Source organism: Plectrocnemia conspersa, unplaced genomic scaffold, assembly GCF_051122295.1.
Source record: "Plectrocnemia conspersa isolate PC_06_02 unplaced genomic scaffold, ASM5112229v1 ptg000008l, whole genome shotgun sequence".
In the NCBI taxonomy this organism is placed as follows: Eukaryota; Metazoa; Arthropoda; class Insecta; order Trichoptera; family Polycentropodidae; genus Plectrocnemia; species Plectrocnemia conspersa.
In genome coordinates this window covers 8,970,468-8,994,385 of record NW_028277172.1, presented here as the reverse complement: position 1 = coordinate 8,994,385, position 23,918 = coordinate 8,970,468, and the positions used below count along the sequence as shown (strand labels likewise).

Here is a 23,918-nt window from a genome sequence, read left to right as displayed (position 1 = left end):
CGCAGCTAAAATCTTTTTTTGCAAGCTATAAATGCTTCATATAACAATTAGGGCAGTATGTATTTTTTTATTTAATAAATTACAAAATAAGATTTATTTGTGTTTTCATTTGACAAACTCTGAATAACAAAATCACGTTTTTCTCGTTTTCGGGTTTGGTCCTATCTCACGCTTCACGTTCGTGCGCCTGAATCGTTTGTAGGTTGCAAATAAGCCAATGGTTTACTTAAAAAATGTGTAGAATATATATTGTCAGATAAATTTTATATTAAAAAAATACATTTTGATAATTGAATCATAGGTAAAATAAAATTAATTTGTTTAATTTATTATATTTTAGAAAAATGTCTTAGCTTGGATGAGGATTTCCTCTTTCTTCTTGATGAAAGGAATTAATTTAGAATATTTATAAATGTATCGTTGCGTACCATAAATATTTTGAACAAATGAAATTTCTAGTTGCTAAGGTGGTTAGGACGACTTCGAAATACGTTTATTTTTAATTATATAATTCCAATTTAATATGTTTAGTATGATTTTAATTACATATCTTGATTTGAATATAATAAATATTATTTTGTTTGTGTGATTTTATAAATTTAAGTTCATTTTAGATATATATATTATATACGTATATCATGATACGTATTACCGAATGTTTATTTATTATATTTTAAACTGTTTTAAAAAAATACAATAATAAATTTGTTTAAGCAAAATATAAAAAATAACAAGAGAATATTGCTGTGAGTAAATTTTATGTATGACTTTTGAGTGCACCGCGAATAATAAACAATATAAATATTAGGGACGTCATTTAGGAGAGTGGGCAGGGGGGGGGGGAATTTGCCAACCCTTGAATTTGGCTAAAAAAATGCGTGTCATTTTATGAATTTTAATGAAATCGAAATAATAAAAAAAACAACCATTAAGTGGTCAACTTTTGTCCTCTCCCTTGAAAAAGCTGAAATGACGTCCCTGATTCTTATCCCTTAAAGAAAAACTGAAAAATAACATAGCAAGGTTTAAATATGCTTTATTCGATTCTCACTTCGTAACAATGTTATAAAAATTCTTAATATGAACACTAGATTACCGAGCGTTTCTACTGTGACAGCAAAAGCACGATTTTAATGCTTTTATTGAATACTTAACAGGGGTGTCAATTGGGAGGGGAGGGGGGCAGGTGAGGCTATATCTTATTATATATATATCTCTATATCTCTTTAAAAAATCAATAGTTTTTTTTTATTAATATCAGTAAAAATACAGTATTATTTTTTAAACAAACTATAACATCACTCATGATAAAAATGTTTAGATTGTAAAAAAATATATAGTGACCTTATATCAATATTATTAACAATTGTTTGTGGATAATTCCTCAAGAAGTGCTAGATAACAATAATCCTGCTTATGATAAGTTATTAATCATGTTAGCGTTTGTGTATCGAATAAAATGTAGGAGATGTTAAGTTGCATTAGACATCAACATTTCATTAATGTTTGCTTTGTACTTCTCACTGATGTGATCAAATTTTCCGTGTTTAATTATGAATAACCTTAAATGGTCTAATCCGAGTTTATTGACAGTTTTATACACTTCATGTTCTTCACAAAGTCCTGCCCATTTTTCGACGTGTGGAAAACGTTCTTTAGGCAAAGGAACCAGTAATTTGAAAGTGGAGAATGTAGATATGCAACAGAGATCCGCCAGAGTCATCTGAAAGTGTCATAATTATTTATAATAAATAAATTAAGCTAAACGTCACTTATTTCGCATTTTATGTTACAGATAACAGCAACAATACCTCTTATTGAATTGTTCATTCGGACTAGCTTCGCCTTTAGACTGTAGGACACTATCTTATCGATATGGAAATATAGAAAGAAGTAATATTAAAAAGGTACTTACATGATCATCACTAACCAACCATTTAGACTTTTTACAATACTCTTCCAAAAAACCCAAACTTTCTTCAAATTGGTTCAACTTCTCGGGATAATTATCTTTTAGTTTTGCTTCAAATACGCTTCTCTAGAACATGGTGTTTAACGTAAGTTGTATATATTTGATTTGCTAGTGTTTTTTTCATAATACCAATATAGCGCTTTCTCTGGGAAAGAAAATTCCGCTATTGAAATGTAAAAAGCAGTCGATTTTTGCTCTCAATTTAAAATCTTGAGGATATAGGGTTGAGTTTGGAGCAAACTCGTTGACCAAGTACATACAAATAGCGTGACTATCGGTTAATACCAGGTCATTGTGCACAAGCGTAGGCACAGTGTGCATTGGGTTAAGCTGGAATTAAAAAAAATGGTATTCAAATAATAATAATAAAAATGTAAAAGTGGTATTTATTACTTTTAAGTAATCCATAGAGAATCTTTCTTCTGATGTAAGATCAACTTCAATATATTTAACTTTTATATCAAGATATTTAATTGTCATCAGTACAAATCTAACTGGTGGACTTATATCGTTTACGTATACTTTTGGAATATCTTCACTGTAATTATCAGTATTTTTTTTTTAAGTATTTTAAAATAAATATTATGTATTAAGTATTACTTACTTTTCATTTTGGATACTCAAACTTCCAAAGTTGATGTCAGTATTTCCATTTTGCGCACCATTGCTCATGTTGACGTTACTATAAATATTTTCTGAGTAATGTGTAACTATTATACTATTATGTTAATCTTGTTGATGTTTTAGAAGATATAATGTTAATACATATTTTATTCAAAATTTAATGACATAAGTTAATAAATATGTATCAATTAATTATATTTGTTTAATGTTGTGGTAATAATAAAACCTCTGATAAGACTGTTAAATAATTTTGAACTTCAGCCACATTGATTCAATGTGGCTGAAGTTCATAATTACAACTATCAGTTAATGGAGTGGTAGATAGGAAAAACGTGTTCTATTTATATCAAATAGTATTATGTGTAAAATATATTGTGTCTAAAGCGGGATTTGCTTATGTTACTGATAAGTTCCAGTTCCAGTGGAATCTGTAGTTTTTGAAATAGAACACCCAAATCAGTTACCACTTCTGTGCGATGAAGCACATTGATATGCATTTCGTAATCAAAATTAATTAGTATAATTATTAAGCATAGAAAAGGTTATGGAATGACATTGTCTGATCCTAAATATTAATATATTAGCAGATGATTAGGCACATCGATTTTCAACATCAAATTTAAAAATCTTCAATAGAATCTATTTTAAAGAATACTCAAAAGTCATCGGAAAAAAGTAAGAATTTGTATTTATTCAATAGCATTAATGTACATTAAGGAATTCCTGATATGGCATTGTATTCACAGTTTGTGTATATGTATATATAAATATATTAATTCAATCGCAGACTAAATCTTTAGGTGCTATTATGTATTCAACATACAAATATATTTTAAAAGAAAAAAAAAATTCCGTTGAATATTAGCTAAATTATTATTTTTTCACGAGTAAAATCATGTGGCAACCCTTTTACAGCATTGTTACATTTATCACAAATATAATTAATAAATATAAATTTATCAAAAGTAAATACGCTACTTAGAAAACGGATTATCGTCGCTTCTGTTGAAGTCTCAAAGTCAAAAGCGTATAGTCAGCGTGTTTGTATTTTCCAAAATTATGATGTACACCTAAGATTATTTTTATGTAATCTATACGTTATAATCTGATTTTTGCGAAAATTTATAACCGGCAGTTTAGTAGATCGAATCAATAAAATTCGACGTTATCTAAATCGATTTAAAGAGTCGAAAAGCGTTATCTGAGATTTAACTCACACTATGAGACTGTTGACTCTCGAACGTTCCAAGGATTTGTGACTGGCTGAATAGTTAAATCGGTTGTTTTTATGACTTTATGAATTTATGCATTAGTTCCTTTAAATTATTCCAACTCTTGACTTCTTTTAAAATAGATACATACATACATATATAGTTGAATTTTATACCGTCAGATAAAAATATAATGCGTTTATCTAATTTGATTATCTCTACCAAAATATAAAATCATTTTAACTTTCATTCTCTTTTTCTAAATACATATAGAATTTAACAAATTATTATTGTCACCAACTTTTTTAGAATTGTCTAAATATTACAAATAAGTTGTGCGTAGATTTTAGTAAAGTTTTAATGACTCATAGATTTACTAAAAATAGCATTTATCTGTGTCTCTCGCTGACGAGGTTTTTCGCTGAAACATGATAGCTTATATACTTCGCCAAAACACAACATAGTTACAATAGTATCTAGTGATAATCTTATCATGTGATTACGTTATGTTGCAATACAATTGATCATTATTTTTATTAATGCGCAAAAACGGAAATCATTCATGAAATTCCACATAGTGTTTCTAAAACTATTTAATTCTATAGCCGTGTCAATGCAATGCATATTATCAATCTTAAATTTTAGGTAGTTCATTAGATAAATAAGGAGAAGTAAAATATAGCCGTCATAATGAAAGTGAATCGGCCGCCTTATTCTATAATATATGTAACAGCTGTTATAGATATTTTTATGGTTATTTTCTACGAGAAAAGCTTGTTTCTTGTACCTTTTAGTAGAAGTTATTGTATTGTTGCAAGATGTGTAGTATTGAAGCGTAAAATGTTTTATGTAAATATGCGTAATCTTCCTTGGCTTGGCTGCGTTAATTATAATCGTAGAATTAGAACTCCAATTTCTTTTAACCACATGCAGTTCATAGTCGAGCAAATTAAACTCGGAACAATTAGCTTAACTAAGTAAATCAAGTAGTAAAAACTGTAAACAACAACATCCGGTTCTCATTAATGATTTTAGCAAAACTTTTTTGCTGATTGCGATTCACAGATCTGTATGTGGAACACTGATTACCGTTGAGGTCAACTAGAGCGTAGATTTATTCTTGTTTTATATGTATTTATGATATCTATGAACTGAAATATTTCATAATAATATAATTTTTAATACATAATATTTTATGCATGACCTAACTCGATTTTAATTACTACGATAGAAATTAAAAAGCATATGGAATTTGAATCCAGGTATTTTGGGTAATAGTCACCAATTTATACCACTTGTCTATCGTGTTAGCATATTTTATTACATACATATATGTATATATCATATATATAATTAAGATTAAGTGTTTTATTATAAGGAGAGCAGATTTTGAAAATTTCAAAGGACACTAAAAAAAGGTCACCTTGAAAATTTTTTGTTTGAGAAGGACAAAAAAAGATAAAAGAAGGACAAATGATAAAAAAAATTAGGACAAAGGAGGATCAAATTTATTAAAAGAGCAATCCTCCTTAAAAGAGGACGTCTAGTCACCCAATTTATTACTACTTTTACTCAACTTTATCAGTAGAGAACAGCAAAACTGATTCTGACAGTATTAACAATATACTTAAAAAGTCAGTTTTTTTAGTCATCTTCATTAAACTTTTCATGTTGTGGGTATGTTTTTAATTATATTTTTTTAAATATCTTTATTTATATTGCTTGGTATAAATATTTTTACACACATACAATCAACGAATAGTTGTATTATGACTGGATACTTGGATGTATTTGTTTATTATTATAAATATATTATAATTAAGGAGTTTGACTAATATTGTTTTTATAGTGCCATCTATGATCATTATTACTATAATAAAACAAATATATAAGAGCATATATCTGAAAATATTTTTTACACATGAAAAATATAATTTAGGAACTATCAATAATACATGGCTCAATTTAAAAAAATAATTATTATTATCATCTTAAATATTTAAGAACTGATATTGTATTGTTATATTGTTTATAATTGCCTAAATCGATTATAATGCATGATAATAATATTATTGTATTTTATACAGTATGCTATTATGTATTATGTATAGATATATAATACAATCAATATACATTTTATTTTTATTTTTAAATACATACATATATTAACAAAAACATGTAAATAGCGGTAAACATATAAAGTTAAGCTTAAAACCATTTTTTAATTAATTTTTATTTCCCTTTGACCTAACTTAATACCAAGCCCATTAATCAGGGATTTATGTATGTATGTATATAATTTTATTAAATTAATATATTAAGAAAGAAAACAGATTTACACCACTGAAAGTAGAATCTGAGAGCAATTTTGTACAAATTATATACATATACTTATTTACATATCTAGCTACATTTTAGTAATAAATATATTATTTTCTAATTATTTGTATTATTAGTTGTTCCATATGTTCTTTTCTATCTTCATTTTTTTAACTATCAAGATTGGTTTAACAAATATAAAATAAGTTCTTTATAAGTAATTTAGGTATTATACTAGTTAACACAAATTTTATTCCAGTCGATTCCGCCATTGTTCAGAATGTATCAACATTAAATTTAAATACAAAAGTTTTATCCTATGGCGATGCACGTAATCTATGAATAAAATAGTAGGCTATCGACAAAGTGGATATAAAATATTCATTGAATCAATACTAAGCTATCGTCTCGAGCGAATGTACATATACATATACAATATATGTATTTTTGCAATAAACATTTTAATATTAATATTATCATAAATCTTGTTTTGCCAACATCACGCGATTTTTACTATCAGAGATTAGTTTTTTCATGATTTAAAATACATAGTATATCTATTGAATGTTATGGTTATCAGAATAATTCATCAAATATTGACTAGATAATTATAAATAAATTATATAAAAACATTGATTAATATGTGTAAATAATACTATTTGATTGATAAAATTTGCAACAAGAAAAGCCGATCAATTTAAGCTCCTATATCTAGAGCTGCCAAATTTTTGATGATGCATAGTAAAAATATTGATGTCAATGTGATTATTGTTGTCAAATAATTACTTTACAATTAATCAAGCAACATGACATTTATTTATTTTTAATGTGAAACATGGACTTGGTGTTTTTTACTAGACCAAGTGTTACACATTTGTGAACCTTAATTTTAAGTCTCCTCTTTTATCCAATTTAAAAATAATTTGCTGTATAATTGTAAGTGCATTATCATGGTTAAATCTATGGTTAAATGCAGTACTTTTGCCCAAATTTCAGATTATCAACTAATTATCATGTCTCCAATATAATTATATAACATATTTTTGTTTTTAACAATGCTTTTTTCTTCAGATCAATAGACATGCCTATAAATTAATCGAAAGGAAATGATATTTAATGCTTAAATCACGAATTAGCTCTAAACAAATTTCGAAAGATCTTTTATACTTTAATTTCTTAAAAAAGGTCTTTAAAAGTAGATTCTAGACAAGCAAATTAACTTTCCCTTCTGTAGCTTTTCATCCACATTTTTCAAAAACTCTGTAGCTGATCTATATATAAAGCCACGTGACTTCAGTGTGCAATGATTGTAATTTATAGTGCAATTATAGTAGATGCAGCTTGACGGGCTAAATGTTTAACTTCTTCCCTTAAGCGTTATTTTCTTGATCTTCTTGGGTATACTGTCATAACAAGGCATCGAAGGACTACATTTAAACATGTTTATTCACACAATGATCGCCTAATGGTTTACAATAAATACCATTGAGCGAGATCGCAGCTTCCTGTCCAATCACTACGACTGTCGGACGACGACTCTGGCACATAAAGAACTGCTATTTCGTTGTGGCTGTTGCTCATAACAATTACATTGAACATGTTGCAAATAAATCAGAACAGAGTTTATATCATACAGTTAACATTTCCATAGAAAAGTATTAAAGTAAGAGACTCTCGGGTCATTCATGCAGGTCAACAAGAGCATAAAAAATAAATAAAAACATTTTCGAATATGTATAGCTTTGTGTACCTCTATATTAAACATTAATGATACATGCAAATGCATGATACAATAGCAAATAAGCTTGTTGCCTAACAAAATGAATGTTTTAAGCATAGATCAGACCTGATCAATGTATTATGTATCTGTGTATAAGGACAAACCAGCAGATCTATGTATATGGTAAGAGATACATTTACAGCCGGAGTTAAACTTGGAGAAGCGTTGTGCACGACAGTAAAAATCAACGAAATTATTAAAAGAAGTAAAGACGTATCCTGGATTGTTGGGCCAGAATAAAATACTATCATTAATGCATGTGAAAGATCCGTAGATATATTATATAAAATATAAGTTAATGCTGGTACAATTTCATCATACGTTTTGATTATTTTGCCTGATAAATTATTAGTAAAAAAGAGAGGGAAGCATAAAAATAAATGTGTATAAACGGAGATGCAATTAAAAAAGCTTAAATGATTTTAATGTAGATCATAAAATATTTATTAAGTATAGCCATCTATACGTGATTTATTATAACTATTCTGAAAATTTATATTTTAGCACAGGCCTAAACCTAAATTTATATATAATGGTAATTATTATTACTATTTCCATCATTTCATTTTTACTATTTGTGTTACAAATAAAGTTTATATTATCAATAATAACGTGTAATAAATAATATATAATTTTGTAAAATAATGATTATTACAAAATATTATATATGGTATAATATATAACTTATAATGCATAGAAATTATAGATTGTTTATGCTAGTATAATGTTATTAACAATATAAAGAGAATGAAGAATGTGTTAATTACTTTATCGTATGCGAGGCATTAAGCAAGTCACGTCAAAATCTCACATTAATGATTTAAAGGAAACAAGACTGCACGAGTATCAGTAGACTTTTAATAAATAATGCTAAATGATCGTTTACAGTGCTATTATTGGCCTGTGTTCTATTGTATGTTTATAACGACCTTGCATGTCAGGTCGGGGTGTATTTCCTTACTTGAAATGTAAAGAATTATGTCTCAGTTGGCATCAAACACCCAACGCTCAATCATATACACATAAAGTTCATAAAAATACAATGGACGGAGATAAGCAGACTCGAAATTTAGATGAGGTTCTTAAATATATTAGTAATGACTAGTATAAATATATTACACCATCTAAGCAAATCTTTAGCACATTATTTTAATTTAATATATTTAGTTTCAATGCTTAAGCTTTTTTTGTTAAAAATATGTGATAACCTGATTTAGACGTGAACTTTCTTATTTAAAATTTATAATTAGTTATTTCTTAAGTAATATAATTATAAATATTCTAATATAACTACTACCTATTAGAGAGGTTCCAATATATCAATACTTCTAGAAAATTTTATTACTTTATGAAAGATTATCCATCTCGGCTAAATTTGTAAGCAAAATTTGATCAGCCATCTTGTTTCAAAATGGCGGCTTTGGAAATTAAAAAAATGTAACTCTAAAATGTACATACAATTTTTTAGATTATTCTATTTTGTTATATAATACTCATATAATTATTTTACTTTGCCGAAATGTATCACTTCTATAACCTTTTAATTATTACATAAAATAATGATTTTAATCTGGGTTTTATTCTCCAAAATAATTTTGCTTATCATAGTGATTTATCGTATTTAGTTTATTAGTTCACTAGCTATACTCATGTTTTAACTGTGACAAAATAATAAATTATACTAATATTTACATTATGTGTTTATATTTTTATCATTGTTTGTGGTATATTATAATGATTAAAATACGACCACAGAATGTTAATGTTAGCATAGTTAAGTATGTGCTAATAAAAACGTATTACAGCAATAAATTATTTATATCAGTAGGATAAAAATTGTTTTGTAAAAAAATTAGTTTCATTAAATGAAGTGACTATTATATATTAAAAAATCTATAATTCTAGAGTACAAATTTCAGTTTAGAATAAAATCAACTTTGAATAAATCTAATATGTATTTATAATCATTAATAAAATACTATCACAACTGTTAAAAACTAATCTCTATAACTTCTATATGGTGTCGACTTCAAATATACTAATAGTATTTCTATGACAAACCTTATATTAAACATATTTAGTTATTTAATTTTTGGATTATTTTTATAATACTATTTTTTAAATACTATTTACAATTTTTATATCTGTTTTAAATTGGATTAAAAAATGTTTTATCTGATGTGGAATAGAAAGTAGTTATACAAAAATTCTCATAAAATGGTGAGATACAAAAAAAGCAATTGTATTGCAAAATTCAAAATTTATATTGATGATTGTATATGTATATTTGAAAATCATAATACATATTAAATAATAGTTTTAACAATATAATTGCAAGTGTCATCTTAGCCATCGGGCCATCAATATTTTGGAGGAGGCGGATCTGACTTTCACGTATGTCTGTATTAAATATATTTTTTTAAATTCAAAATTAATGTTATTTTTATATATGCTCACTAGTGAGATTCCTAAGCTATACATGATAATAGCCAGTCCTCCTGTTCGTGCAGTTTTGATGGTAGCCGGTGCTTTGAAGGTTCCTCTGAATCTTGTACCAGTCAATACTCTTGAAAATGAACATTTAAGACCAGAATATGTTCAGGTAAACGCTATATTATATTAACTTGCATATATAATTAATATTAGTGTAATTTATTAATTTCATTACAGAAAAATCCTCAACACACAGTGCCAATGTTGGAAGAGAACGGCTTCTGCGTTTGGGATAGGTATTTGTAATTTTATAAATCTTGTTGATACTGCGAAATATATTTTTAGCCTCATTCTTATATATTGTGAAAAATCTATATGTATATGATATTTAATATTGCAAATTGCTTGTTGTGTTCCGCTGAAAACCCACACAAAACCTTAAAAATACTAATATAGTAAAAAATACTTACATAATATAAATAAAAGTTCAATTCAATTGAACATATAAGCATGAAAATTGTTTTTATTGTGATAAAAATAAACGGGAATTTAGTAATAATTAGGGGTAGTAGCAAATTTCTTCTTATAAATACAATATCATTGTCAGGCTTAAGCCCAATGCGTTACAACGGGGTAAATCTGACCAACTGAGTTAGTCAATCAGATATAATGAGTATTAACCACATGAATCGGTGACATCTATAATATATTACTAATTATAAATCATTATGTGTAATATAATTTATAACCAATAGATGTCACTGCAGCGAATTTTTTAATAATAACTTTATAAATAAAAATTTGAGTGCCGCTGCTGGGGCTCAAACCTGCAACTTCAGAGGTGCTAGTCTGAGACACTACGGACTACGCTATTCCACCCTTAAAATATGCTTAGAGGCAAAGAACCGTATGAATGGGGGCGAATATATATATACTCTGATTGTTCTAAGAACTATCACTTACCGCTCACAATAAAACCTCTCATTTGCTGAAATGTTTTATCTTTACAATATTAATATTATTTTCCACTTGTGCTGTCCATTTAGAAATAAGAGCTTAAAATACATTGAGTGACTGATTCATGACAAGCGAGTTGTCAATTTACACAACGAAATATTATGGTCCTAAGTGATAACATTCTTAGGTTGACCAAAGTAAACATACATAGTTGCTCGTATTTGGATATTATTCATCCATATAGAAGAAATATAAATTTTATCCATTTTTTTCCACAAAATTTGTACAAGGAATGCAGAAAAACACTTTTACAAGCTGCTAGTAGGGAATATAAACAATCCAGTATCACATGCAAGAATAGGATTATAAGATAACTTCCAAATAGGCACAGCTATCCGATGTTTTAAAACTCTTTGTCGGATAGTATTGATTTGCTTTCATCCAGGTAATCACAGTTGGTGGACGCAGTGTGGTATAGCCATTAATGTTACTTAATATAACATTTAACAAATACGATACACATTCTTAAAACCAATGCTGATTACTTGTAAAATATTCTAATAAATTATTTTTTGATATAGAAGTCCATGACATTTATAACCTTCATTCCTTTATGAGTCACTCTATAAACACTCTTTATAATTTTAAGTGATAGAATACTATAATAATGTTATTTCATAACTTTCTACATAACATTTATGTTTAATTTTCTAGTCACGCTATATCGGCTTATTTGGTGACGTGCTACGGCAAAACTGACGATCTTTATCCTCGAGAGCCACGTCGCAGAGCTATAATAGACCAAAGATTGCATTTTGATTCATCGGTTTTGTTCACATCCTTAAGATCAACTATGGTAATTATATTCAGATTTATCATAAATCTTCATTATCATTGGCCATAGATTCTTATATTTATATACCGACCTATTGATTATGTCATTACATTAAGTAATTGTGCTAGCGACATTAAAGCCAAAACCATATATAGTTAATAGTAGATTCTTACAACAACCAGAGTATAATAAGCATACCCATTCTGCAGTTCTACTAAAACGTTATTGCTTAATTATTGTATTTTATTTCACTTTTCAGTATCCTATATTTATGGGAAAAGTATCTTCGATATCAGAAGAGCAATATGGCGTTTTGAACGAGGCCATTGAATTTTTGGAGAAATTTTTGGAGGGAAAAAAATGGCTTGCTGGCGATTATATAACAATAGCTGATATATGCTGTGTGTCTACCGCTAGTAGCATAAATGAAATTATGCCGATCAAGCAAGAAAAGTTTGTATAGTATAAATTATTGGTCGGCTGGTATCAAATTCTTAATCATCGTTTTTATGTTTTAGATATCCAAATGTTTGTGAATGGTTCGACAAATGTAAATCGTTGCCGTATTACGAGGAAAATAACGTCGAAGGTCTAAAAATGTTTGGCGAATACGCAAGAAGTATGATTAAGGAATGAACATAGTTTTTATGGGCACTAACATATCTGATTAGTTACTAGAAAAAATAAATTACTCGTTTAATCTGTAGTAGTTCACAAAATTTAAAATTATAAAAAATAAATATTTAATTATTTAATTTTTTACTTAATTTAATGCTAATTTATTTTTTACTTTATATAATTCACAAAAATATAATATTAAATAAAAATTATAACGGTCAGTACTAGAATTTTGTATATTTGCCACAAAGATGAGGTAACCAAATTCCTCTTATATATGGTATATCTCTAAAAAGTCTTAGAAGTAGGTCACGGTGTTTGACGTGCATGTGAATTATAGATATTCTTTATTTACTCTCAATTAGTTTGCTTTATTGGAATTAAACTAGCAAAATAAAAATATTCTAGATTGCAAATTTCAAAAATGATGTATATATAATATATATATTTATTTGTAAAATTTAAAGTATTTTCTCATTAAAAAATAAGTATAACTGTCCCAAGTCAACCCAGTACTCAGCAATCACATGAATTGTGCGTGTATTTGTTTTTGTGCACTGACTCTTGAGGAAAATGAAGTGTAAAGCATAAATCTACGATGATCACGCGCAGTATTTTGGTCGGTTGACTCTTAAAAGTGGACAGAGTGTGAATACATTATTATTATTACATATGAGACACACGTGCATCATGTTGCCGTAGTATTTTACATTATAATATAACAAAATATATTATTCTTAATTATAAATTATGGTTAGAATATTTTTTTAAAGTGATTATGTTCATATTGTACAAGTTTTTAAGAAATTATTCAATTGTATGTGTTGGCAAAGTTAGCATTATAAATTGCTGTAGAAAAAAATAGTAACAGGAAAAACATGAGTAAAACTCGAAATTTATTCAGGTGTTTTCAAAGTGTGTGCTTAAATTGTTTTGATGTGTTTATTTTTAGTGCCTTTGAAAGTCATTTTAATAAATATTAAAAGTTTAATTATAAAAGCAAACTATTAATCAAAACAATGGAACTTTAGATACACATTTTGTTTCCTTAAGTAACACAAGGTGACACATATTATTTTTTGAGTAGTAAGTGTTTATATTCAATTATACAATTTTATTCCTCATAATTATTGCTTTTGTGACTAGGTTATTAGTTTTAGTAGCTGCATTTTTTAACGCAACAATCGTTTTAAAAAATTAATTTATATCTCATAAGCCTTTGTCAGAACAAATAAAAAAAATCTTGTTGTAAATCCATATTATTTTGTCAGATTTAATTTTAAAATATATGTAAAAAACATTTGTATTACTTTCACTGTATATGTTTCAATTAAATTCATAATATTAAAAGCTCAATTGGAATGCTTGCTTTTGACATAACCTAAGTTATAAAAATACTAAGTTATGAACTACCAATAACGTTTTTTATCCATCCCTAGTATATATTTTTGCGTAACTTCGGTTAAATCTGGAGGCAAAGAACGTGACAGACGATAGCCCAATGCGTTACAACATGGTAAACACAATCAACAACTACTAAATGAGTAGTGAGACACCAGACTGAAATTGTGTATCAGTGATACCTATTATATACACGACCTAGCTAGACTTTACTTTTGATATACATCACGATATACATCGGGGAGATTAGGAATATATAGGAAAACCGAATCTGTGTTCCTGGGTATGTTAATTTTTTCTTGACGATTCATACCTGGCGTAGCAGAAGCACAACTACGCCTATTCAACATTTAAATGAAACAAAGCGAAAGAACGAAGTCATCCGGATTCGAGCATGCCACTAGCACTTTTATTATGCATCAGATGCATCAGACAGCTCAATAGGCGCAATTTTGCAACAAGAGACTTCCGAAGGATGGCATCCCCTCGTTTTCTTCTCCAAGAAATTAATACCAGCAGAAACCAGATATAGCGTATACGACCGTGAACTTTTGGCCACATACAGAGTAATCAAACAGTTCAGGCAAATGGTCGAAGGTCGAGGGCAGAACGGTCATTTTAACGGCTAAATGCTAAATATTTTATTGGAGTTGCATTAGTATTTCTTCCGAGAGCTCGGATGCATTGCGTATCCTGATGATATACATCAGTATACGCAATGCATGCATTGTGTATCATCCCAGTAACAACACCACTCCCTGATCTTCAAGGGGTGTATATGTTGCCTCAGTCGCAGCCTTGGCCATCGAATCCCTTCGGGACCGAGCCCTTTGGCCCTGCTTGCGTTACTCTACTATACTTTGTTCGTCATCAGTAGTGCCTCGCACGCTATCTTCCCCTCAAGGGTTTGGGTTTTAACCTCAAGAGTGGTCCCTCGCTCTCCCACACTACAGGCGGCGAACTCCAGCTTGTGGTCGACTGGCGCCGTTGGTCGAGGCTAGAAAATTTGTAATTTACACGGATTACAAGCCGTTGAAGCATGTTTTCAAGCAGAAGCCCGACAAATGTTCGCTCCACTAGTTCCGCCACACAGATTTCATTGCGCAATTTTCAACGGACGTCCGTCACATCAAGGGTGACGATAATGTGGTAGCCGATACTTTATCAAGGGTAGAAACTATCACAATCTTAACCAATAATTATGAAGAACTTTCTCGACATCAAGAAGCAGACTCAGAGATGGACCGCGAAAGGCTCTTCAAACTCGTCAAGCCCGGCTCAAACCTGACGATATGATGCGACGCCTCAACCGGAGTTGACCGACTTTACCTGTCTCTACACTACAGGCGGCGCCAGTCGACCACACGCTGGAGTTTGCCGAAAACAGTGTGGGAGACTGAGGGACCTCTATTGAGATTGAATTCCCAAGCTTTTGAGAGGCAGTAAACTTTGTGACCACCCAACCGAGGTAGCATCCTTTGGACTACCAATGACGAGCAAAGCATTGCATTTCAACGCAAGCTGGCCAAAGGGGACCTAGAGACTTAGGGACCGAGGGCTGAAGCTGAAACTGAGGCATCACCAAGAGTGATGTAACAAGGATGAAGCGCACCGAAATTCAATAGCATGCAATGCTAATGCAATGCAAATATAATGCAAGTGCAATGTAGGTGGTCAGGAGAACGTTTCCCAGAACACTTGGGAGAAGCACTACTAAGACTCTAACAAATAGCGTACTACTATCTGGCCGTTAAAAGCTGGATGCCGCTCATTAGGTTGGACTCGTAGAGTCCTAGTACTAGTAACGGCAGTGGTTCTTGTGCAATGGATGCCAAAAGTAGTCACTCTACACTACAGGAAGCAGGCTTTCGATGCAGTTCACAGCTTATCGCATCCAGGAGCCCGAGTTACAACTAAACTTACAGCAGAAAAAAATTGGTCCGGTGTGCGAGTGGATTACAAGAAATGGCATAGAGAATGCATGGCATGCCAATGCTCGAAGATTTCAAGACATATTTCAGCATCGGTCTGCAGTTTGAGCCACCGGAAGGGCAATTTGACCACATCTATATCGACATCGTTGGCCCACTACCGCCCTCTCATGGCAAGAAGTACTTATTTACTTGCATAAACTGATTTCCACTAGAGAACATTACGGCAGTGACCGTCGCCAGAGAACTCTTTAGCGGTTGTATCGCACGCTATGCAATACCTCTGCGCATCATCATAGATCAAGGCAGATAGTTCGAAAGCAGCCTATTTTAATAATTAAATCGTGCAAGTGGAATAACCCACCACAGGACTACAGCGTAGCATCCAGCTGCTAATGGAATGATCGAGCAACTGCATCGCCAATTGAAAGCCGCTCTCATGTGTCATCAAAACGAAGGGTAGACAGAAGCATTATCAGCAGTGTTTATGGGAATCCGTGCAGCCTGGCAAGAAAATATAAAAACCACCTCTGCGATTTAGTGTTTGGCCAACCTCTATGCCTTTCTGGTGATTTTTTGCCTCCACGAACTAAAGATTATACTTTAACACAATACTTTCTGACCGACTACGACAACAGATTGTAGATTTGTCGCCTACTCGACCCAAGCGACACAAATTCCGTCCGACATTCATCTTCAAAGACACAGCGTCACATGTTTTTGACAGATACAACGCTGCACGAGGTGTACTGCATCCACACGAAGAACCATTTGAACTCGTTAACAGAATCCCCAAATGCGTCACCGTTAACATTAGGGGAAAGCTAACAACTGTTTCAATCGACCGACTTAAGCCAGCGTACACCATTGAGAATGCAGATGAGCCACGTGCGCTAGAGACACGAGTCAGAATAAGCCAGAGAATTCAATCAACTAACCTCAGTTCTGCCCAGCCGACGAACGCGAGCAGGACAAGCCGTATATTTCCGCCTATAAGGATACCTTTATCGAAATTTTATCTAAATTCCTTCGGGGGGAGTACTGTGACGATCTGTAACGATCTATCGCTTGAAAACTCACCCTCGATCAATCCCGTATGCGGAGCAATCGACCAATCACAGAAGCCGGCCGAATCATATAAATACGGGGTCATAAACCTCAGATGGCACTTCGCCGGAACGAATCGAACGCCGTGAACATCTCGACAACGCTATTTTCCCGACATGGACCAGGATCAAGATTCGCTATAAAAAAATCAAGACCTGGACTACTAACTCGGACATCGCTTTCCAGAAAAACCTCGAACGTAATGTTTTATTGTAATTTTTTTTCATTTTTATTGTTTTAAAAAAAGTTTAATTTTGTGCAACTTAATTTTATTACATTAAATAATTTTCATAATAAAATTAATTCTTTAATAAGATGTTTGCCATTTAGCTATTAAAAAATAAGATATAAAAGGGCGAAATATTTGCTATTTTCCAAGGGCGACAAAATCATTGCCAATCACTGCAAAACCTTTAATATGTGAAAAATGAAACTTTTCGTGGAAATTTACTAAAAAGTAGCTGCACAAATTAATGACAGATTTCTGCTATTATGCACTGGGATACACAAAATCATTTTTTTTATTTTAGGTTGTCAAATATATTTCATATTTTAGTTATTTTATAAATATTGCCCAAAAACCACAAAAATTTTTTTTTCGCAATAGTTTTCAAAATTCTTTCTCAATTATTTTCGTGGTATTATTTATGTTACAGATACAGATATACAGATTTTGAAGCAATTAATCTAAATATTTAAAAATGTGATAATCTATTGGATAAAGGTCAGGGAAATATAGAGAATGTAGCTAAATATCCACTTCTAATTAATTTAATTTTGCAACAGTAATTAGTTAATTATAATGTTTCGTATTATCATGGAGCAATATCGCTTCGAGTCTGTTTACCAACGGAGGATGTTTTAGGGTTAATTTTCTATACGTGTTTAACTATGTTTTGATTTCACAACAATATGTAGTTTCCAACTGTAATAGTTCCATCTCGTTTTAAGAAAGGAACGATAAATATTATTATAATAATCCTAATATTAAGAACAGACTTTACAAGCATCCAATTAGTGTAGTAAAATTGTAGTAAGGCTCCAATCTTAATCCAGAAAGCAAACGAGTTGCTCTTAGTCGATAGATTATATGAATTTGATCAAAAAGCAAACATATCCGATAAACGGAGCATTAAACAATATTTCTAATAATTTATTACCCTCAGTAGAATAATATGAATTCTATTTGATTCAGTGTTTTTAAGAAGTTATTCGCTCATTATCTTGGCCATTGAGTAAAACGAACTTGCTGCAACTGACAAAATTTTTCGAATTTAGAAGCTTGTTTTTAAAAGCATTAGTTTTAAATACTTTATTAATAATTGTTAAAATTGCTTTACACTATGATTTCCTTTGGGCAATCTAGACATGTGTATCAGAAAACATTTGATAGAGATAGCCTTCATTGTATTAAGGTATATATTTTACTATTTCTACTTACTTGTTTTACTTCAAATCTTGCTATGTCGTCTGCTGACGTTGTTTCATCTCTTCGCATGACACTGTTTTTCAACTCTTGGAATATTTTGCATACATATTATTAGTTAGAAATTAAATGGTATACTAATGAGATAACTTAGACGTAAATAGTGTGCTGTTTATAATTTATTATAATCTGTACTTTACACATTTCTTATCTTACTTAATATACAATGCTTAATAATATTTTAATAATGGTATTTAAAACTTGATTTAGTATCAATATTAAAACTTAATTTAAATTATTTTTAAATGGTATTTTATATTTTTATTTCTACTTGCTTGACAGCCTTGTTTCTGCAAATGTTGAAACAATGTATTGTAAATGGCTTTAAAATTTGAGCACAAACGAAGAAAATATGTATATGATAATATTGATAAGTTGGTGTTTAGTTACCGTTTTATTACCAGATAAAGCAACTACCGTGAAAATATCAACAACCAGCTGAAACAAATTGTAATGCTATAATTATTTCTTCGACGGAAATATTATGTTATTAGATGTCACTCTCTCACTGTCGTAAGGCACCACAGTTAGCAAGTGTGCGAATACCGCCCCCTAAACTTTTTGGGTTTTAGATATTATTTTTGATTCGTTTGGATTTTTTAAATTTAATGATTGAATTAAAATATTCAAACCATTCAAATTTGCGCACTACATAAACGAATAACTTAAATAAGTGAATGAGAAACATATGAATGAGAAATATCTCGATCACTCACTCACGTGAGTGATCGAGAAGAAAATTATCTCGCCGCCCACGCCTGGTTTCTCTATTATTTTTATGTAGATATATGTTTACTAATGATTTTGTGGCTTATATTGAATATATATTTCTTATTATAACTTTCGTTATATAAAATAAAAGTAAAAAAAATATTATTATATATTATATAAAAACTTATTTAGATTTTAATTAAATTTTATATCTGAACCTTTTATGAGAATTTAACTTATATTTATTTTGTATATAAATGTGAATTTGTCTAAATACTTTGTCGACTTTTAGAGATCACTCACTAACTTGCGTTATTGAGTGATTTGATCGAGTTACAGAAGCCTGTAAAAGATATTGTCTAAAAATTGAATTTATAATCTTAGTTCCAATGAAAATACATATATATACTTATTTGTCCTAAGAGGTTACTTGAGGAGCTCTTCAGGGATACATATTAGGACCGCTACAAGTAATATATGTTTCATTAAAATGTAACATCCAATTAGGTACTGACGACACCGTGATTTTTACCAAGCTATAAACTAAACATAATTAAAAAAAAAAATATAATGTTCCATAATTTTTTTTTATATACAATTACTCATATATATTTTATATTATTAAATATTTCTATAATAGAGCTATCTATAACTATTTTTATATTATTATCTAGCATATCTTTATGATTAATAAAAAGTTCATTTATTTTTTAACATTATTTCCTATGCAATAAATTAATGTTTCGTTTGAAAAAATATGTATTTTACATTTTTCTATATTATAAATTATATCATTAATATATATTATAGAGAACAATGGTCCTAATTTGGACCCTTGTGGTACACCGTGTGATATTATTTTTTCTTTTTTTAATAATTATCAAACCATTTTAAACCTATTTTACTAATACTCTCTAATTTCTGTATGATATTATTTATGATATGTAAAAACTGCACGTGAGGATCTCAATTGTTGAACAAATAGTAACAAGCAATAACTTTGTCTTAAAAAAATTGACAATAAACACGAATGTCAGCAATTTTTAAATTTTTTTTTATAAATTCTTAAGACAAGTTGCCGGTTCCTGGCAAAGATTAAAACCGCGCATTCCGTAAAGGGCTAATCATTTACAAGAGTTTTATATGGCTTGGAATGCCCTGGTCTATAACAATAATTCATAATAAATGATCAATTCACTACAATTTTTATGTTTGTGTAATTGTAATTGTGTGAAAAAATCCATAATACCTTTGTTAATGTGCTGAATACAAAGCAAACAATTATTCTAAGGTGCAGTGTTTTTTTAATTCATTAACTCATTTATATTTCGAATTGATGTACTGGATGCATGTATGCGCGCGCAGCCTTTTAGTTATCGGCTTGACTTCTTGTGATAGTTCATATACTAAATTTTGAAATAGATAAGTAAATACAAGACTTTCACTTTTTACTTTTGGTCGCGGCCTTCCATACAAAGTCCCCACCGTGCGTCGCCTTGATTTGAACCACTAGTTTCTTCATAGATTATAAATTATTGCGAGTTTCCTCAGATATGCACTACCTAAGGAATCGACTCGCAGTGAACAATCCGAGTGCGTGGCACACTCGAAACAATCAAGATAAGAGAGCATAACGACGCGTGTGGCGTTCATTCGCCACCATCATACCACACCAGTCGTGACAGCGTCCCAACCAAGGCCACCAGCTCGGAGCGGCTTTACTCGACAAGTGTTTGCCGGCCAGTCACGGTGTGACATCCACCTGACGCATCACTCTCACTCGCCGGGAGTCCAGGAATCCACTCTAAAATCCGGGAGCTCTTATCTAGTACGTATAATAGACAGTTGTTAATTTGTTACTACACGCGCGTGTTATCAGTGCGTCAATACCGACTAACTTGTGAGGTAGAATGATGTTACGGTGTGCGCTTGTGAGTACACACGCACTCTCTCGCTATGAATGACTGAGAGAGAGTACCAGAACTGACCTACTGACACAAGCGCGAGAAAAATATTGAGGAATCATGTAAAACATTTTAGTTTTTCGCAATTTTATATATGCATTTTTTTGTAATTTCATTTTCAAACGTCATATTATCGACCTCAATATTGCATCGCGATTGTGTTCCTGATTTCTCAAGAAATAAATTATAAAATTAGTTTTATCCGATTCGTTAAGTATATGTAATATCGATGGACGATTGTTGAAACAAGGCAATATAATAATAATTTTATAAATGATATTAAATTTTATTTTAATTAAAAAATAGCAATTAATTAGTGAGATATCAGACATTTTCCACAGAAAAATAACAGTTTATTTTCTGGGCTAAGCTGATATAAATATAAAAAAATGCTGTAAAATAAATTTTACAGCATTTTTTCATGTGAATAGTAATATGTAATACATATAAGTATAATTCCCAAAATTTCATTTTACGTTCAAAAAATTCGAGCTACGCATCAAAGCTGAATTCATTTTTGGTTATATTTCGATATAATTATTACCTATTTTAGTAGGTTTTAATCAGTTTCTTATTAAAATTTTCTGACATGTCTCTTCTAATTTTGTAAATCTTGTTTCAAAATGGCGGCTATTCAAAAAATTAAAAATCTCGTACCTCTTAAGAAACATTTTACAAAATGTTTATTAATATATTAATTTATTTAGAAAATAAAAAATATATATAAAAAGGTTAATTACTTTTGCACTTTTTATTTCAATTATATACATAAATCAATCTGATTCTTGCGGTATTTGCCGGTAGAATTTTATTTGGTTTTTATTTTATTATTTTTATACATTACTTTTAATAAAATAAAAATTCATGAGTAGGATATCCAAATTAAAAAAATAAAATAGTAGTTGAATAGCATAACATCTATTTTTTGCGATACAGGATTTTTTTTAAGGAGTAATATTTTTTTGTGATACAGAGTTTTTAATAGAAATAACAGAACATGAGCAAACCGCAAATATAATAATAATAATGTGAATAATTGTATATTTATATTTTTTATAATCCGGAATTTATAAGCGGAATCCGTTTTTTGTATTTTTATCATTAATATCGTATGTCACTGTTTTTACATTTCATGAATAATGTTTTTTATTCGATTATGATTATCTTTACATAAATAAAAATTGTGGTTTAATAGCGTAACACATATTTTTTTGCGGTACAGTGTTTGTTTTAAAGAAATAACAGAATATTAATAAAACCCAAATATTCCATGTGTCACACTGTGTGAATAACAGTATATTTATAAATTTTCATAATCTGAAGTGCCAGCAAAATACCCAAAAATTCGCAATTCGCTACAAGTGGTATCAGTTTTTTTTGGTATTAAATTTAGTAAATAGCATTCGAATAGTATAACATATATTTTTGTGTGGTACAGTATTTTTTCTTAAGAAGTACATACAGTATATGTGTAATTAGCAAGTATTCGAAAATCTCACTTATCACAAATAATTGTGCATTTATATTTTAAGTGCTAAAAAAACACAAAAATAATTCGCATTTTGCAATAGGGTGGAATCCGTTTTTTTGTTTTTAAATTTAGTTTATATAATAATTTTGATTTTCACTATTCTCCTATTCCATGCATTATATTTTTTATTCGATTTACTTTAAATTAAATTTAAATTCAAGAGAAAGATATCCGATTTAAAAAAAAATGCCAGAAAAACACTAAAAAAATTGAACTGTGTGATGAAACGGAATCCGTTTTTGGCATTTCCATTTATTTTACTTAGTAATATTGCCTGTCTTTGTTTTTCTATTTCATGAATTTAAATAAAAATTGTGGTTAAATAGCAAAAATCTATTTTTTGTGGTACAGTATTTGTTTTATAACATGATATATATGATATAACAGTTAATTTTCTGGGCTAAGCTGATATAAATATAATATAAAAACATTCATATTACTTCTATGTACATCTACAATATATGTATATTTTATAAAAAAATATTAAAATGTTATTTTTAAATATTATCAAATTTATAAAATAGAAAATTATTATCATACTGATATTAAAACACATTTATTTTTATAAATTTTAAACGTCAAACCATATAAATTGTTCATGAATACATACTTTATAATCAGTTTATCTATTATTACTTAACGCTATTATGTATTTTGTCATATTTATTATATCTGCTTCTGCTTTATGATAATTAAAGTACATATTTTATTATTACCACTTTTTTTATTCTATAAAATATACTTATTTTTATTGATTTTTTATGTTCATAAAATTACAGTAATATAATTGCTTATCTTAATTACTACTATAATATTTAGTTATAATTAAGTTATCAACCACTTCTTAAGAACAAATACTGGAACAATAAGTTAAATTATTTATATATTTTTCTAGCAATTTTATTAATTATATAATTACAGTGGTATATTAAATTTTATTGTTTGTTCTAATTTATATTTACTATTAAATATTGTCTACTAATTATAATTTTATATTTAATTATAAATATTTAACAGATATTTAAAATTAATGATGAT

General features: G+C 29.3%; 3 protein-coding genes across 6 annotated transcripts in view; 2 read left to right on the top strand and 1 right to left on the bottom strand.

The window, feature by feature from the left end:
• Positions 1-1,228: 1,228 nt before the first annotated feature.
• LOC148232895 (glutathione S-transferase 1-like) lies at positions 1,229-20,965 on the bottom strand. Of its 4 annotated transcripts, none has more exons than XM_088189441.1 (6): positions 20,838-20,965; positions 2,577-2,654; positions 2,366-2,510; positions 2,102-2,302; positions 1,916-2,038; positions 1,229-1,723 (listed from the first exon to the last, which is right to left on the bottom strand). In XM_088189441.1, exons 1-6 carry the CDS (start codon positions 20,855-20,857, stop codon positions 1,472-1,474), a joined length of 819 nt encoding a protein of 272 aa, XP_088045567.1. In that variant the 5' UTR covers positions 20,858-20,965; the 3' UTR covers positions 1,229-1,471. The 4 variants fall into 4 exon arrangements, with proteins under 4 accessions (XP_088045567.1, XP_088045569.1, XP_088045568.1 ...); XM_088189443.1 differs by having other exon boundaries at positions 2,366-2,505; XM_088189442.1 differs by lacking the exon at positions 20,838-20,965 and adding an exon at positions 3,814-5,041.
• Positions 10,066-21,248, top strand: LOC148232894 (glutathione S-transferase 1-like). The gene is made up of 7 exons (XM_088189445.1): positions 10,066-10,300; positions 10,367-10,508; positions 10,577-10,635; positions 12,011-12,152; positions 12,391-12,584; positions 12,650-17,387; positions 20,937-21,248. The coding sequence occupies exons 2-6, from the start codon at positions 10,386-10,388 to the stop codon at positions 12,765-12,767; spliced, it is 636 nt and encodes a 211-aa protein (XP_088045571.1). The 5' UTR covers positions 10,066-10,300; positions 10,367-10,385; the 3' UTR covers positions 12,768-17,387; positions 20,937-21,248.
• The window catches only part of LOC148232893 (glutathione S-transferase 1-like), a 19,555-nt gene continuing 16,710 nt past the window's right edge, over positions 21,074-23,918 (top strand). Inside the window, exon 1 of the mRNA XM_088189447.1 lies at positions 21,074-21,213. The gene's annotated coding sequence lies outside the window, so the exon portion shown is untranslated. The remainder of the gene's footprint in view (positions 21,214-23,918) is intronic.